Below are 17,340 nucleotides of genomic sequence, written 5' to 3'. Positions count from 1 at the left end.
GCCCCTCCCCCGCCCCCACCACCTCCAGGTCCTCGTTCAGCCGTGCCCCCACCCCCCACCCCACCACCTCTGAGTCGTGGTTTAGCCCCACCACGACCTCCACCACCACCACGTCGTGGTTCATCCCCTGCCCCACCTCCACCACCCCCGGGTCGTGGTTCAGCCCCTGCCCCACCTCCACCACCTCCAGGTCCTGGTTCAGCTCCTGCTCCACCTCCACCCCCTCCAGGTCGTGGTTCAGCACCAACTGCACCTCCGCCCCCTCCTGGCCATGGTCCAGGACCTGCTCCACCTCCACTTCCTGGTGGAAAGAGCTCCAATGTGCCTCCACCTCCGTCACTTGGAAGAGGAAGAGGTTTGTCCTCAGGAAGAGGAAGAGGCACCACTGGTTCTTCAATCCCCCCTAAAAAAACTCCACTGAAGCCTTTACATTGGGTGAAAGTCACTCGAGCTATGCAGGGGAGCTTGTGGGCTGATTCCCAGAAACAGGAAAGCCAGTCGCGGTAGGTATATCTGAAATTATTGGTGTTGCAGTCATATTTTGAAATATTTGACCTCTATCATAGTTATTTGGTCAAGATTCCTTGTGCATTTACAAATATTGATGACATTTGGTCAATTCTATATGCTTTGTCTTTTTGTAAATAATTGGTTTAACACCTCACATTATGTGACTTTCTGATGCAACATCATTGATCTGTTGGTAGGGCACCTGAAATTGATATTTCGGAACTTGAAAGTCTTTTCTCAGTGGCTTCTACTTCAGACGGCGCCAAGGGTGGGGGCTCACGTGGTTCTAAAATTAACAAGCCAGAAAAAGTGCAATTGGCAAGTGATATTATATCTATTCATCTTAGTATTGACTTACTGATGAACTTGAAGATAGTCCGGTTCCTTATTCTTTGTATAGGTTGTCAGAAATGTATCTTGATAATGTAATGTTTGCAAAAACAAATAGGAAGAGAGTGAGATAAGAAAAAGGTTTTATTACATGATCCTTGTCTGATGCCAGAATTCTTGACTATGAGAAAGGACCATAAAAAACTCACACTGCTGGTTGTTCATTTCAAAAACGTACTGGGATTGGCATCCTCTTTGAAGGCCCAATTTAGTGCTCACCGTGCATATACATAAGAAAACAAGTTTTGTAGACCCAGGATCCTGAAATTAAATGGCAGTAATGTTGTAGTCAACAGGAGGTGGGAGATTTATGACCCGGAAAAATGATTTACCAATATCTGAGAAAACAAGTCTCCTCTTGAACTTCAAAATTGAAACCAGAGGGTCATATATTAATAGCTTGGCACCTAAGAATGGGTTATATCTGAGTATATAATCTCAATAACTGAAAGGTGAAAGTTGCTATGTTCAGATGAAGAGCAATAGATAAACCAAAAAAAGAAGTGGATAGGTTTTTGGGGGAGAGCCAAATTTTGGAAAAAAGATAGTAATATTAACAACAATTTGTTTATTAATGTGAAAGTGTTTATTTTTTTCCTCTTTCTGTTTTACCTATGTAATATTAAAATGTTGGAATATCTTGTTGTTATTTGTTGCTTATTGCTTCAATTGCTGTTTCCTTCTCTCAGGTTGATTTGCGTAGAGCCTATAATTGTGAAATTATGCTCACAAAAATTAAGATTCCCCTGCCAGATATGATTGTAAGTTCTCTATATCCGTTTTGTCCATGCAACTTAAAGTTTAGAGTGGAGAAGCATCTCAACTTTTTTAGATTAAACGATATAGATTATTTTGATATAACAGATTTAGAATTGTCTCTGTGCCTCTAAATGAATATGTTTCTTCCTCTACTTTGATCATACAAAATCATACACTTGGCCTTGGATCTTTATATTACATTTATGCTTTTGGCAGTTGGGTTTTGATTTTTCAGTTTTGACCTTACTTTGTTACCAGTTTTGTGGGTCCTCTGAGTTGTTTATACTTGAAATCAGAGAATTTTTGGACTCTTTTGAAGGAGGTTTTACTTGTTAAATAATTGAGGGTCCTTGCTCAAAATTTTCCACTATTGATAGGCTTGTTAGAATATACACATGCAAGGCACTTGATTTTTCTGAATGATTATCATGATCAACTTGTAATCCTTTCTGTTTCAATGGTAGCATCACTATACCGCACTGGGAAACCTTTCCTAGTGTGTTCTTTTTCTGGTAAAGTTTGGTTTCTCTTTTTAGTTGTTCACCCTGAATCCTGCTTAGCCATGACCCTTTGGGTGAAAGAGGTAAAAATTGGAATGTAAAAGAGAATACATTGGCTTGTCATAAAACGAACACGTGAAAAACCTGTCAATCCACGAATGAAGAACATACTTGTTCTTTTCTGCTTGTAACAATGGGAACAAAATTTCAGTCATCTGATTATTTAGTTATCATGTAATGGTGGTGCTGTCTTCCTACTCTTAGCTAATATTACCTTAACAGTTGTTGATAATTGGAAATTTTTGTTTCATGTAAATTTCTTATGTCTACTAATTTTAGACAGGGTAAGAGCCACAGCTTTTCATTTCATTGATAAAGTGACATGAGCAATTGCATCCTACTAGATGGATCAAGTGAAATTTCCTTTTATTCTTCATATAAGGCTACATTTGCAAAACAACATCTTTAATTCTGGTCACTGCCCCATGCTTGGTCTTCAGAATGCCATCCTGGCTTTGGATTCTTCTGCTCTGGACATCGATCAAGTTGAGAATCTTATTAAGTTTTGCCCTACTAAAGAAGAAATGGAGACACTAAAGGTACTTTTCTTCTCTCTTACTCCCTCCCCCCCCTCTTTCTGTGGTGTGCAGCAATGTTGCAACTTTTTGTTGGCTACTGTGCTTACAAGAGTTTGGTTGTAGCTTTGCTTTCCACTCTGTCTGCTTGCATATAAACTCAACAGTCAAGATTCATATTGTGACAAAGGTCGTAAAAAGTCGTGATTGTTATATTTCTCCAACTATGACTTTAGTAAAAAGTGAAGGAACCCACTGGTAGCCCTTGGAGAATATGTAAGGGACAAACATCAGGTCAAATGACATTTGATTGATCTAAATGCAAGTTTGAAGTAATGCATTATTAATTGGATGTCCTAATTTTTATGGTAAGTAAACCAGAAACCGAATTTGACATTTGAGCCTTACCTTAGTCATGATATTCCTCTTGCACCGGGAATGAGAATCTGAGGGTTTTCTTTACAAAGAGAGCTAAGATTGCTTTCTTCTAATAGATTATCATACAGAAACTTCTTTACAGCTGGAAGTTCTGGCTAGCAGGTTTTACTAGCCTGTCAAAGGCAACTGGTGAGCCCTAGCTTCACTCTGCTTTCTGGATGACAGTGAAATAATGGAATTTTAGTGTAATTGTCGTAGGAAATGATTTTCATGTTATGGTCCTGGAAGAGTGTGGATTTATATCCAAGCTGTAACTAAGAGCAGGTAAACATAGTATCAAGGGACTGAAAGAAGTATGCTGATCATGTTATTGGATATAACTTGATTATTTGTTGAGATAGTGAATTCAAAATATAGCCTAAGAATAGTGAGTTTTATCCCAGATTCCTTTTCATGTTTTATCCCTTCCTTTCTGCCAACGAGAGTGGAAAACAAGCACTGTGCTTAAACTTCTCCCAGCACTTTGATCATAACTAAACAAGCTCATATGTACCCTTTACCTCTACTTCTCCTAGTTGTCATTCCAACCAAACGTTGGCTTAGCATCTTTACATGCATAAGAGCACGTATCCATTAGAATGCTAGGGTTGGATTTGTGATAAGTTGGCTAGAAGCAAGGCAAACCCTATAGTGAAAGCAGGTCCGACCTGTACAACCTGGCAGGTCCATTTTCTCTTATTGCTGGGCAACATTAAAGATTATTTGGGTGGTACTGAGATTAAAGATCTTATCCAGTACTTTCCTTATGTGAGGCAGTTCTTGATGTTTTTTGTGAAAGACAATCGTCTTTAGATGGAAGCTAGATCCATGGAAGAGGGACTTGCTTAGGCCTTTGATGTCAGGTGACTTGATCCAAGGAAAGGTCTCTAGGCTTTCTCCAAATTCTTGTCAAGGGTTGTGCGCTATGTAGGGTGGGAAGAAGTGTAAAGCAAAAATCGAATAGGAAGTTGGAAGAAGGAAACAGTGAGAAGAAACAGAGCAAAGAAGAGGAATAAAAAGAAGTATGCAAAAGGTTAAACGGAATTTACTTCTGATACTTGAGAAAACACGGATCCAGTCTGGGATGGGTCCAGACTCCAGCAAAACCTTAACCTGATGGCAGGGTCTAATTGTGGATCAGATTTCCTTTCCCTGTGTGAATGTCTGATTTCCGCGAACTCTGAGAAGGGATATCTGTGTGGACATCTGACATGACGAACTAAACTAAACACATAGTATGATATGATATTTTTTTTTTATTTTTATAATAAATGCACATTATGTCTACCACATAGTTTTCATGTATCTATACATGCTAAAAGCTTATTTTGATTATTATATCTGCATGTACTATATATATGTATTAAAAATGGTTAATGATTTTGGTAAATGTTACAAGCTTCATAATTTAAAGCTTTGATATTTTAATATTTTAATGCTTATTCATTAGATTATTAAATAATACTTTGAGAAATAAAGTTAACTGGTAATCAGTAGAATGGGGTAATTATTTTGGGATGGGGATATGTTTATATTATAATATGTATCTCACTATCTGCAATTCTGTATACAAGTACATAACTTTATATTCTTAAGTTTTCAGTATAATATACTAAAGGAGTAGTCTTCCTTACTAGTTTAGAAGATTTGAGGTTATCCTTCCCTCTGCCGTCTTCTGAGGGGCTTCATTCTTTTGACACTGGTCCACTCCCCAGGAAGTGCCTCAAATCAGGAATAAGAGGGTACATAACCAGTCAAAAGTAGTGTAAATCTCCATTTAAGTATATACAATGACACACGTGTACATGTATCTATTACTTAATCATATAATTTAATTTATATGCATAGACAAGTATAATATATAAGATGTATGTGATATACATTGACATGTACAAGTGCCATACATCTGGGAGATGTCATTAGCACGGAAATATGGGAGGTCTCATCTAGCTTCGCCTTTTCTAGTTTATTTTGAGAGTGAGCCAAGCAGAAGCAGCCATACAGAAGACCCGATTTCATTAAGCTAGAAGCTCTCCTGGAACATGCCTTTCCTTGAGGTCTCGTGTTCAGTATCATCCATTGTTAATCATGCTATATACCCATCTTTTTCGCTCTTTAATTTACTTGTGTTTTCCATTATTCAAAAAAAATACAGCTACATTTCAATGATAGCCTGGCGTTCCACATTAACTTTGTTTCATTTTTCAGAATTACAATGGGGACAAAGAGATGCTAGGAAAGTGTGAACAGGTTTCTTAAAAATTTTCTTGATTGATTGAGGAAACCACTGCCTGATGTTGTTTCTGTTACTAATAGTTGCTTTTCTGAATATTTCAGTTTTTCTTGGAACTAATGAAGGTCCCACGAGTGGAGTCCAAACTAAGAGTATTTGCTTTTGCAATAACTTTTACTAGCCAGGTGCAAATTTATATACTTTGTTGTTAACTGTAAGATCTTGGTTGATTATGGTGTTTACTAAGCAGCTTTGTGCTCCAGGTGGAGGACCTAAAGCTTAATCTGAACACAATCAATGATGCTGCTGGAGAGGTACCTTTGATATTGGGTTGAATATTTTTACCTATAAAGGCACTGCCAACTATATTCTTTCTTGTTTGCTGAATTGTGGTAGGTTAAGGAGTCATCGAAATTACGGCAAATCATGCAGACTATCCTGACTCTTGGAAATGCATTAAATCAGGGCACGGCACGAGGTACAAGTTCCTACAATGAACCTGCTGATGTTATTTACACTTTCTGTTCTATTGTAGGATGTTGAATTTTTTATTTATCATCCTCTGATAACTTGCATTCAGGGTCTGCTGTGGGATTCAAGTTGGATAGTCTTCTAAAACTCTCTGACACTCGTGCAAGAAACAACAAAATGACCTTAATGCATTACCTGTGTAAGGTAGAATGACATTTATAGTTGTATTGTCTCTCTGCACTTTAATTTTGTTTTTGTCAGTGAAACGGTGCCAATATATACTATCGGATGTCATTAGCATGTTCCTTGGCCCTGTGCTAGATGTTCAGACCATATGAGATAGGTAGGATAGTTCAAGGTTCCAAAAAGAACATGTTCGGATATTTGTTGCTAAATTAAGTTTAAGCATTCTTTGGATAGTGATCTGAACTCGCGGAAGTTGCTGCGTTGTTAGTGGCTCAAATGTTCAGTTCGTATCACCCTAAGGCTGGGGGAGTTTATAGTTGTTCAAATAATGGGCTGATGTGGATAGTGAGGCCTTTAGTATTTTACCTCTTGATGGGCACTAACAAGTTGGTTTACTAGTTGGTAATGCAGGTTCAGGCTTTTTTGGGTTTAATGATATATAGATTTGCAGGGGATACATCTAGGTCCAAAGAGGAAGTGAGCCATTGTTCTAGGACTATACCTTCATTAGCTGTGACATTCTCCCACCATCTATAACAATGTCATTTAGCGTTGAGTTGATTCGTTTTTGGGGTTTAATATCATCTGATAACCTAACGTAAAAGCAATTTGCCCTTCTATTTTTTTCGTTTTAATGTGCTTTGTTACCTCCTTTTCCAACTGCGTTCAACTCTTGGCTTAGATCTTGCAATTTTATGAAGATACTTAGAGTTAGATAATATTAATACCATACTTTTATACCATACAGTTCCACATCTTGTTCTCATTTTTCAAAATGTGTGATCCTGATGAACATATTTCTTAAACTATTCTTGTGTTACTATTTGTACTTTTATCTAAAGCTTCAGACCAAACAATAGAATGTTGCAATGTGTCAAATATTCCAGAGAGTAGGTATAACCTTGAGAACATAAATAAACTCTTGCATGCATCTGTAAATGGAAATAACCTACTTTCAGTTTTTACATAATTGAGAACTCTAAGCAAAGAGATAAACATGGTGAGGAGGAAAGTTTGGTAAATGGGTAGATGCTGCCAGACAATGTCTCTTTATTAATACCTCTTCCAGATATTTAAATCAATTTGTTTCTTTCTTGAACCTAAAAACAGAGTTTTATGCAGACGAATAGCAATTCGCACATCCTATATGTCCATAATCAACAAGACAGCGTCATAGCCCTATAATCAAGAGCTTATTAAGTTTATCTTACTCACAATTAAGTATGTCATTTGATCTCATCCTCTTTTTTCTGCAGCAATTTGCAGTTCTTCAGTTAGTATGTGTTTGAGATTCACATTGTCTCACTTGAAGCAACTTCATAAAGTGATTTTTAGTTAGCACGTTATGCTTGTGGTTAATCGTCTGTTTGTTTTAGATTCTAGCTGAGAAAATGCCAGAGTTGCTCGATTTCAGCAAGGATCTTGTACATTTGGAACCAGCTTCCAAGGTTTGTCTTTATATATATATTATACACACGTGTATGTATATTGTGATTTTAGATCTTCCATCACAATGTTGAAAAGGAACATATTCTTGCATAGAATATTTAACCTGTTTGGTACTTGACCAACTGTGGCTTCACTAGATACAATTGAAGTCGTTGGCTGAAGAAATGCAAGCAGTCAGCAAAGGCCTTGAGAAGGTTGAGCAGGAACTCACTGCTGCAGAGAGTGATGGTGCTGTATCATCGGGCTTTCGGAAGGTATGGCAGTGTTGAGCTTTTCTCCTTCATCTTGAAGTAATGAAATTTGCTGCTCAGACCTAATATCTTGTCCTAGCTCTGTTGGCACTGGAAGCATACTTTTGCAGCCCAGAAAGAAGTTTCTGATTAATGCCGAACGAAGTGGATTGCTAATAAAGGATAACATATATCAAAATCCCTCTTTTAGGTTACTTTGGGTTTCTTATTCTCATCCCACTTTCGGGTCCAGTTCAGTAGGGATGAAGTAATTTGTTTCTCCTCTTCAAGCCTTCCTTTTAAGTCGATATCTAGTTGTGCCTGTCCTCAATTGGGAGACAAAGTATCTTTGTTAGCCTTTTAATACCTTCTTTGAATTATTATTTTGTTTATTTTTCTCTTAGTGTGCCACAGTAGGTACAGTTTTACAGTGGATTTTATTGATCTTCTCATTTCTATTGGGATATTATGTAAAGTTGCATGTTGATTGTTGCAAGGTAATTTGAAGTTTTGTAAATGTGGAGTTAATTAACTGGTTGAGAATATAAATTTCCATTAAAAAATTAGTATCTGGAGCTGAATCTTATGCATATGAGCAAAGAAGTTAGTTACTCAACTGGCCTTCAACAGGTGCTGAAGAGTTTCCTTGATACGGCTGAGGCTGAAGTGAGGTCGCTTATCACCCTTTACTCTGAAGTGGTGAGCTAAGGCGTTATTTCCCTGGTGCCTGGAAAAGTTTCTTTCTTTGTTTGTTATGTAGTGATCAGAAGCTTTGACTAACTTTATAGAAAATGTAATACACAGGGGAGAAATGCAGACTCGTTATCACAGTATTTTGGTGAAGATCCAGCAAGATGCCCATTCGAGCAAGGTTTGGATAGAATTAAGTCTTTCTGTCACTTTTGTCACATATTTCCAGATCCCTTCCCTTGTTTAATTCCCTCATATAACAATCAAGACCCAACGACCTTTTAGTTTCCGTAGTAATTTTGCTTGGTCCAAGTCAATAAAGAATAGTGTAGTAGTCCCTCTTTTGTTTTAAAGTTTCTTGTCGTCTGAAAGTAATCAAACTATTTTATTTTGGTTTCCATTCTGCAGTGACCCAAACTTTGGTGATCTTCATGAAGATGTTCAACAAGGCGCATGACGAAAACGAGCAGCAGGCTGATGCTGAAAAGAAGAAATTGGAAAAGGAAGCGCTCAAGGAACAAGGAGCAGCTAATTCTCCTGCAAAGGATGGTATTGATGCTCTTCGTTCAAAACTTAATTCTCGTAATCAGAAAAATGCTTCTTGATCGATTGGTAGCTGAAGGACATAGCCAATGGATATTGCTTCATGAACCTCTCTCTTCCACGCATGGGTGGAAATGTTGACAACCCCACCAGACATCTGAATGAAGATGACAATTTTGGCATGTGGTTCTGTACTTAAATCTCAAGATCAGCCACTTATCACGGGCACTGCATCGGCTACCTCATATGACTTGAGAATTCCAAGTCCACGAACTGTACATTGCTTACGCTGCAAATTGCTGATAGGAGGACGAAATGAAACTTCTGGAGGCAATCCTAATTGTTTGTATTCACTTTGCCATATACGAGGAACGTTAGAAAATATTTGTATCAGTTGTACATAATATATCCCTTCTCTTTGATGACATGTAGGTCATTGGTTTTGTAGACGGATGTTAAATCGTGTAACTCAACCTCTCAGCGAGAAGATCGAACTCATGCATGTTATCCTGTTACCAAGGTTCAGGGTATAGCTCATTTTTCTGAGTTGTGTGAAGTTACAGACCACCGTAACTTTATTTACATTGGAAAAGAATTAGGTTTGGTTTATATTTGTACAGTACTTGGTCACTTTTTTTAAACTGCACATAAATTATATGGATTATTTTATATAGCCTTAGTTCAAGAGATGGGAATTATTTAAAGAAGTACAGAAATTTTAAATATATGTACTGAATCAATAATCAAAATTGAATGAAGTGTTATAATTACTTGAAAAATAAGGACAGATAATGTAGTTAATTTATTTAGTGGGCTAATAACAATTTAATATAATTAATATCTGCAAGTCTACTTCATTACCTATCACATGGGATGCTACTCTATGTTTAAGTTGTTCATTCAGTTCTTGTATATTATCATTAGCACAACAAATGAAAGTCAACTATGGCCCAAAAGTTTTATAATCAATGTTAAGATCTGCCAAAAGCAAGTTAAAAGCCTGAACACTACCTTTTGCATCTGAATCTGTTTGATCTGAGAATCTGCAGATTTCATTAATGAAAAGATGACTGTTCCATTAGCATTTTATTAAGAAATTATGTATTTATACTTTTAGTCCCTTGGCTCTCACCAAGTTTCATTTCTACCCTGCATTTGAAACTAAACGATCCTTCTGCCAATTTGATAATAAGCAAGAGATTCTGTGACTAAACATAACATAGAAATCTTAATGAAATGACAGTAAGAAGTGTAATTTTTTTTTGAAAAATTCTCGAAAACCACCCTATATTTCGAGGTCAATTTAGGAACAACTTATCTAAATTTAATTAATAATATTTCAAAAAAATAAAAATAAAAACAAAAAATGAATGACTCGAACCCAAAACCTTCGTATAATGGGATGAGCAACCAACCTTGTATTGGTAACTAAAAGAAATGTAAATAATTGTTATAAAACGACAAATATGGACGTTTCAAGAGAAATTAAAGAAAATAGCATTTGAAAATGTTTCCAAAATTGGTTAAAAAGAATATTTACATTCTTTAACTCATAGTCTTTTTATACAAATCATTATTATATTTTAGATAATTATACATACACTCATAAAAAAGGTCAACATTGCTTGCACAATCAACCCTGTTATTTAAAAAGTTATATACACACTCTTCAAAAACGTCAGCATCATTATACAAATTATCATTATTTTTTAATTGTTACGTGTGATTTTTATAATTATGCAATAGACATAGATTATTTATGTAAACAAATCATGGGTTAAGGGTGTATATGTAATTATCCCTACAGAATTAATTATGCATGGTTCAAATGATGAATGTTTATGTTTGAGCACTTGATATAGTTTTAGACTCTCATTAGTGGCATTGTATGCTTGCAGAACTAAAAGAACCAAAGAGCTTTCTGCCAATGCAAATTCCCCAATATGGAGAGACCAAAGCAGCAATTAAACCAAAAAGGAAACAGTCATCCATCCAGAGAAACTGAATGCAAAGAAAACAAAAAAGAGTAGACACTCAAAAGAGGCCAAAAAGAACACCTAAAAGCCCACAAGTACATACAACTTAACCAAAGCTACTCCAGTAAAACCAACTACCCCAAAAGACCAACACCCCACAAAGAGGTACTCTCCCTGGAAATCCAGACATAATTCAAAGCAAAGACAAAGTTCAGAGTAATGGCTGCCCAAGAACAAGAAGAGGAAAACCATGAATCCCGAGAACAAAGACTCTACGATGATGATGAGCATTATGGTAAGCTCTTGTCCTCATATTTAGGCCTCAGTTTCACAATCTTTCTTGGGTTGTTACCAAGAAACTCAATCCCATTAATCACAACACTCCAAAACAAGAACAAAGTTCTCTCCTTTAAGCTTATGCAAGCAGAGGAGCAGCTGAAGCAGCTCCACTCAAGAAGGAAGGAGGACTCAAAAGCAAATGCAAGAGTTGTTGAAATCTTTGCAAGCCACAGGCATTCTTGGCAGCAGGAAGAGAAGAGGCTGCTGCAGCAGATCGATGAGTGCAATGAGGAAATAGCATATTTGAAGGGTAAAGTTGAAGACTTTGAAAGAGTGGAAGCTGAGTTGAAGGCTAATATTGAGGATTTAAAGAGGGAAATCAGTGAAAGAGATGAAATACTGAATTTTATGAGCAGAAGTAACTGTGAGATGGAGGATGGTGTTGCGGAGTGCTACAGTGATATGGGGTTGAGATATGGCAAAGCTGAGGTCTCAGAAGGGCCGGATTTGGGTGTTGAGGAGTGCTTTACTGGAGGTGGGGTGGATGAAATTGGGTCTGTTTATGGTCAGAGTAATAGTGGGTTTAGCTCAGATTTCTTGAATTCTGCTGCTTCAAAATTCTGGTCTGAGAACGCAAGTCTCTGGCAGGTAAAAGTTCTTGTATTCCTTCTCCATTTCATTGTTTTGTGTTCATATTGGGGTCTAGAGCTGTTGCAGGAAGGCCTTACTGTTTTCTCTTTAAGCTCCTAATATGCAACCAAATTCAAGAAAATCTTTGTCTATTTGATCAAAAGGGGCACCGAAGTTTTCTTGAAATTGAGTATCTCTTTACATTTTTGTGGGATCTGCTGAGGTTTGCATTCTGATGCAGGCTGGACTTTTGTTTCTTTTTTTATTTTCTTCTATTCTCCTTTCCTACTTCATCATGTATGCCTTTTGAATCTTGAGGTTTGAAGTGGTCAACTTTCTTAAAATTACTCATCAGTGTTAAGAACTAATAATGTGCTCAGGATATTATGGCCATGGAGATGCCACACTAAAGGCTGACCCCACCAAGAAATGCTGTGTATAGTACCTAAATGTCTAGGGTCTTTATATAATTTGACTCCATAAAGAACTAGAAGTATTCTTATTTTCATAAATGTGATCTGCACACAAAGGGTTTCCTCTTCTGTGAACTTTTGTGCCCGCTAATCGAGTCGCTATCTTTTTCCAGTTTCTGCTTGGTTTTCCTCTTTTTGGTAGGGTAAAAGAACCATTACTTTACTGCAAATTGAGTATTATGCAACTAGGATAGTCTACTGGAAACATGTTTCGGTGCGTTGTGTATTCATTCATTCTATCAATTTAAAGTAATACATTGGTTGGTGCGTTTTACCACAATGTACTAATCTTACTTTACTTTTTTTATTGATAATTGATGTGCCAAACCATGAGCTGTAGGTAATTGCTCAGTCACAAATATTGAAAAGGATATGTTTAGTAGCATTTATACTCAGATTATTGTGAAGACATTTCCCAGTGTGAAAATCCTATAGGACAGCAGTAACGTACTTTTTACTTGTTTGCACTTCTATCGTTGTGATTTCGCGGCATTCTCTTTTTTCTCACTGAATTTGACTGAGGCTTGAATTTTGTGAAACAACAAGGGCTGTATTCCAGAAAAGATAACATAGTTCGCGGTCAAATTCAAATTCAAATTATTCAAGTTTTGGTGTTTCTTGCAGTAAACCATAATCATTAAACTTTGTTAAGAAGTGCACAGTTTTGTCTCTTTTGTCTGGTCTCTTATCCTCAGTTCCCAAAATCTTTGTCCTTATTCAACTCTTCAGATCATGACAAGGGAGTCCATAGAAGTTTTTTCTATTCTCATTGAATGCTGTTGAGCTTCAGCTTTTCTATCTTTTTCTTCTCATATGATACTTGGACCACCTGCTGACAGACGCTTTCATGGGCATCCTCTTTGCATCTTTTGAATCCGTCCATATTTCTCATTGGCGGAGCCTTGCATCCTCTTCTGTCCAATGAAGTTCTCGTGAAGGAAAATCTGAAGGAGAGTTTAATCATTGCCAGACAACTGATTCTTGATCTGTTACTGCTCAAAGTTAATAATACATTGCTTGCCTGTAAGGGCACCTGTCAATGAACTTCCTTGATAGGGTACAGCACAATCGATCTATTTTTATGATGAATTATCTCAAGTACATTGTATTTAGGCTTTTCTTGAGTCAGCATCTAAATTGGTACAATGTGTCGTTTATTTTTCATGTATAGTTGCCTGCTTCTGTTCATAGATGTTCTTTACTACATACTGTTGATAGATGCCATTTATGTGATCAGTTCGAAAGTCTTTCTCTGAAACAGTGTGCGATTGTTTGATATCACTCGATCTCTTTGATGGGACTTCTTGGCACTGGAAAAGGCTTAAAACTTAAAATGAACGTGGTTGTGGATTCTTGATGAGACCCATATATTTATTTGTTAGCCTGCGCATATCATAACATTTCCTCTCCAACGCTTATCTTTTACGGAGAAGTCTCTGGAAAAGTGTCATCGAATCAAACATTTGTTTCGAATTCTTGATGGATGCTGATTTTGGATGTTTCGCATGCAGGATATGCAGTATGATTCTTCTGTCGAATCACTTTACCATATGAAACATTTTGTATCTAGGTACGTAAAATATCGGTATCAATTTGCAGCTTTCCAGATTGTCTGATTCTAAACATGCTGTGAATAATGCAAAGGCCACAACTATTTCTTGTTCAGAAGGGAATCCCCTTGGAAGGTAGATGGTGACTCCACTGGAATTTCCCTAAAATTGAAATTGCTCGAGCAAGAACTACTGAATTTAGAAAGGATCAGTAAGGCAGATCTGTCCAAGCTGCCATCGCAAATGCGAAAGCAGGCCAAAAGGTATCAAACGTTGGCAGGAAAAATCGACGACCTCTGCAGGAGAATGGTAACAACTTTATTTTCAATCCTTTGATGCATTTTGATACAAACTTGTTCAAGAATCCATATAAGCACAATTACTTCAGTTTGAGCATAAGAATCATTGTACTCTCATTTCTGTCAATCTCTTCATTTTCTGATATGAGGGCTTTTTCCTAAAGCAAGCCAATGATCCCTGCGAAGCCAACGTGAGTTCAGAATTTCGGACGCAAAGGCAAACCGAGTTTCTGCTTGAAGCGTTTAGACTACAGCAACGTGCATCTGAAACTAACCAGAAACTGACGGCATTACAAAGTGAGACAGGAAAGAGTTACAATGGGGATGAGCTCCAAGGCCAGACAGCTAAACTTGCCACAAGACGGTCATTGGACTCTATCCGAAACAACTTCAAAGAAATCCAGAGAAACTTGGAGATATGGCTGGCTAGAATTATTGGTGATCTCGAAGGAATATTGGCCCGAGACGGGGCCTCTCGTGCACGGGATTATTACGTCTCGAGGTACCCCTTTGTTCAGTAATAATTAACAATCCAACTATTCGATTAAGTAGCAATCAAGAAAATGTACAGTCCCTCTATTGCTGTTTTCATATTCATGCTGATGAAGTTTTCGAAAATCATCTGGCTTATAGCATATTGCTCGACTGTGGTCCGCCCGCGGACCACAGTTTTCCTTGGAGTTAGTTCTTTGAACTGTTGAACCATCTGCAGCTCTTTACGAGCAAGAGTGTTGTCTGATGGTTTGTGGTTCATGGTCCCTCGACCACCTTTTGGTCGGGGACCATGTTGGGAGATCCAGTTCCACCAGCTCATGAAGTTTCTATGAATATAACTCATGATCGCCAGCTTTTGGCAATAACATCAAATTCCAAGAGAAGACAGAAGCCTCTATTCAGGACAAAATTTAGTTATCATGGTTTCTCTGGCCATGTGCGTTGGAAGCTTTCAACGGTTTCCCAAGTTGTGATAGCTATGTGAAGGTTGGTGGTCCTGAACTCTGTGGATAACCCTTCCTTTGAAATCTGTCGTTCTCTTGGCATTGGGGGACCATAGCTCTTAAAAAATTCTTACTCAAATTAATTTTGATTTAATCAAACCAATCGATTAGCAACTGTTATACTTGTTTTACAATTTGCGACTTTTCTTAATTTATTCATCAATTACATTGCAAGTATATTGTATTTGTCATATAATAATTTATGTCCAACCAAACTCTATCCAATCCAATTGGACTTTAATTCCACAGTCGGTTTAGGAGCCCATTTCTGAAATATCCAACGGGTTGAAAATCATGAGTGTCTCAAGGGGGGAATCGCTTTTGAGAGAGTGTTCATGCCTTCATGGGGATAAAACGCCTGTGCGACTTCTAAAGATGCAGAAGTAAGCATCTAAAAACACTTTTGCTTTATGATTTTTTAAAATCTATCTTGCCTATATTGTAATGCTAAACCAAATATGGTCAATTTGACTAGACTTGACTTGAAATTCATCAATCGTCCAAACAATACAAGTAGTAGGAGAATCAACATATACTCAATCTTGATTCACCATTGTAAGAATGCAGCAATTGGAAACACTGACTCCGTTTGGATATTACCAGTTAATATCAAAATGACCTGAAAACAGAACATAACCATCATAATTGTAGTATTCTAGAACGATACAACCCCGTTGAATTCAAGCATAAAGGAACAGCCAAAACACGCAGACTATAAAAATTAAAAACCACACAGATCATAGGTTGTCGCATTTTTTTGTTTCAAACTTCTGGTACAAGCAAGTCACTCACTAATGATAATTAAATTGAAGTTGCAATCAGCTTGAAGCAGAAGCTTCTTCCAGCAACTGCTTCACCTTAGTGATATAATCGCTCATCGCTTCCTCCTGGGATTTTCCTGCCATAAGTGGTACAACAAGGTGGTCAAGAATTAAGATGGGAGTTATTAGATTATTGTGCGGACAAGCTCAAGAGCTTTTCATCAAATACCTTCAACAGTCTTCCAAGCATCCCACTTTGCTCTATCCCTCATGTTAAAGATACCAGGACGGCCTGCAGATCGACACAAAGTAAACCTAATTTGAACCGGCACACAGAGCAAAACTGTGAATCATTCTAGGGTATATTTATATAAACCCCCCAAGATTCAGACTTTGTACAAAAGTTCATCGAATTACAATGCACCCCATGTAGTCATGTTTCACTTTGCAAATTTTCCTGCATGCGGAAACGATGCAAGTCTGTAATATAAAACATGACTGCTAGTGTGTTGACGTAATTCTCCATAATTAAAAGCTATTTTGTAATATACCAAAGAAACCTCAAGAACTCTGACTTCTGGGCAATTACAAAGAAAATGTGATGCAAACTGTTAAAGTTGAATCACTAACTTGTGTTAACATTTCCAACTGTGGCTTGCTTGAACAGTCCATAGAGAATTAGTTTGTTCTCATTGGTGGTATTCTCAGGCAAGGTCTTGGCTTTCTCAGCATACTCCTCAAACTCTTCCTGCATCCATATTACACTTCAAATTCAGCAAATGGATTGTAACTTTTCCAGATCACACAAATCTCTATGTTGAAAGCAATATAACAGTAAAACCAAGCAATATTTTCACAATAACACGATTCCTCCATGAATCTCAAGCACGGGACTGTAACATACTCAAAATCCACCACACGCTTTTGCTGCAGTCACTAGTACAGGCAAATTCAGCACCGATTGAACAACAAAGTAGTGCAATTCACCCTATCGACTCCACAAATCCCATAGATCTCAATTAAAGACCTGATTCCACTGCACTTCCAACAATCATTTATCATACATCAAATACAAATCCCTAATCCAATTCCACTACATAATCTAAAATTAAATCAACCAATCATATCAGCAAACAATTCACAAAAAATAAAAAATAAACAAAAACAGCAGTCACTCAAGTTTCAGCAACAAAGTCACTCGGTTTTACAGCATCATACCTTCAATCCCATCTTTGCTTCTCGGTTCTTCGTGCAGTCAGAGAGATTTCTTGTTCTGCTTTGCTGTCAGTAGTGATAGCAACAAGTATCCGTGTGAGTGATGGTTTATATATGAATCGATTGGCAGTGAGTGACGGAGTTTTCGATGCAAATTTTTAGTTGAGTGCTGGGAAGCATTCGATACGTGTAGAGAGTATATTCGT

The 17,340-nt window shown here is 37.4% G+C and overlaps 3 protein-coding genes across 3 annotated transcripts in view; 2 read left to right on the top strand and 1 right to left on the bottom strand.

The window, feature by feature from the left end:
* The window catches only part of LOC105161855 (formin-like protein 14), a 13,343-nt gene extending 3,771 nt beyond the window's left edge, over positions 1 to 9,572 (top strand). The window contains exons 6-19 of the mRNA XM_020694754.1: positions 8 to 503; positions 708 to 828; positions 1,590 to 1,661; positions 2,660 to 2,758; positions 5,360 to 5,401; positions 5,489 to 5,569; positions 5,648 to 5,698; positions 5,781 to 5,862; positions 5,965 to 6,059; positions 7,418 to 7,489; positions 7,628 to 7,744; positions 8,351 to 8,419; positions 8,525 to 8,591; positions 8,819 to 9,572. Coding sequence (XP_020550413.1) covers positions 8 to 503; positions 708 to 828; positions 1,590 to 1,661; positions 2,660 to 2,758; positions 5,360 to 5,401; positions 5,489 to 5,569; positions 5,648 to 5,698; positions 5,781 to 5,862; positions 5,965 to 6,059; positions 7,418 to 7,489; positions 7,628 to 7,744; positions 8,351 to 8,419; positions 8,525 to 8,591; positions 8,819 to 9,015 — 1,661 coding nt within the window. The 3' untranslated portion in view covers positions 9,016 to 9,572. The remainder of the gene's footprint in view (positions 1 to 7; positions 504 to 707; positions 829 to 1,589; positions 1,662 to 2,659; positions 2,759 to 5,359; positions 5,402 to 5,488; positions 5,570 to 5,647; positions 5,699 to 5,780; positions 5,863 to 5,964; positions 6,060 to 7,417; positions 7,490 to 7,627; positions 7,745 to 8,350; positions 8,420 to 8,524; positions 8,592 to 8,818) is intronic.
* On the top strand, positions 10,862 to 14,790 carry LOC105159690. Its single transcript, XM_011076853.2, has 4 exons — positions 10,862 to 11,856; positions 13,823 to 13,881; positions 13,978 to 14,170; positions 14,325 to 14,790. Exons 1-4 carry the CDS (start codon positions 11,149 to 11,151, stop codon positions 14,679 to 14,681), a joined length of 1,317 nt encoding a protein of 438 aa, XP_011075155.1. The 5' UTR covers positions 10,862 to 11,148; the 3' UTR covers positions 14,682 to 14,790.
* LOC105159708 (acyl-CoA-binding protein) lies at positions 15,692 to 17,340 on the bottom strand. The gene is made up of 4 exons (XM_011076882.2): positions 17,138 to 17,340; positions 16,550 to 16,667; positions 16,149 to 16,211; positions 15,692 to 16,056 (listed from the first exon to the last, which is right to left on the bottom strand). The coding sequence occupies exons 1-4, from the start codon at positions 17,147 to 17,149 to the stop codon at positions 15,977 to 15,979; spliced, it is 273 nt and encodes a 90-aa protein (XP_011075184.1). The 5' UTR covers positions 17,150 to 17,340; the 3' UTR covers positions 15,692 to 15,976.

This window comes from Sesamum indicum, linkage group LG1 (assembly GCF_000512975.1).
Source record: "Sesamum indicum cultivar Zhongzhi No. 13 linkage group LG1, S_indicum_v1.0, whole genome shotgun sequence".
Classification (NCBI taxonomy): domain Eukaryota; kingdom Viridiplantae; phylum Streptophyta; class Magnoliopsida; order Lamiales; family Pedaliaceae; genus Sesamum; species Sesamum indicum.
The sequence above is the reverse complement of the archived record's forward strand: the minus strand, read 5'-3'. Positions and strand labels throughout refer to the sequence as shown.

Excerpts from the sequence above, each read along its gene's own strand:
- LOC105159690 (XM_011076853.2), top strand. The coding sequence starts at position 11,149 with ATGGCTGCCCAAGAACAAGAAGAGGAAAACCATGAATCCCGAGAACAA. Across the intron at positions 11,857-13,822 it reads AGAACGCAAGTCTCTGGCAG|GATATGCAGTATGATTCTTC; the intron begins GTAAAAGTTCTT and ends TTTCGCATGCAG. Across the intron at positions 14,171-14,324 it reads ACGACCTCTGCAGGAGAATG|CAAGCCAATGATCCCTGCGA; the intron begins GTAACAACTTTA and ends TTTTTCCTAAAG.
- LOC105159708 (XM_011076882.2), bottom strand. Across the intron at positions 16,212-16,549 it reads AGTTGGAAATGTTAACACAA|GCCGTCCTGGTATCTTTAAC; the intron begins GTTAGTGATTCA and ends GTCGATCTGCAG. Across the intron at positions 16,057-16,148 it reads TGCTTGGAAGACTGTTGAAG|GAAAATCCCAGGAGGAAGCG; the intron begins GTATTTGATGAA and ends CACTTATGGCAG.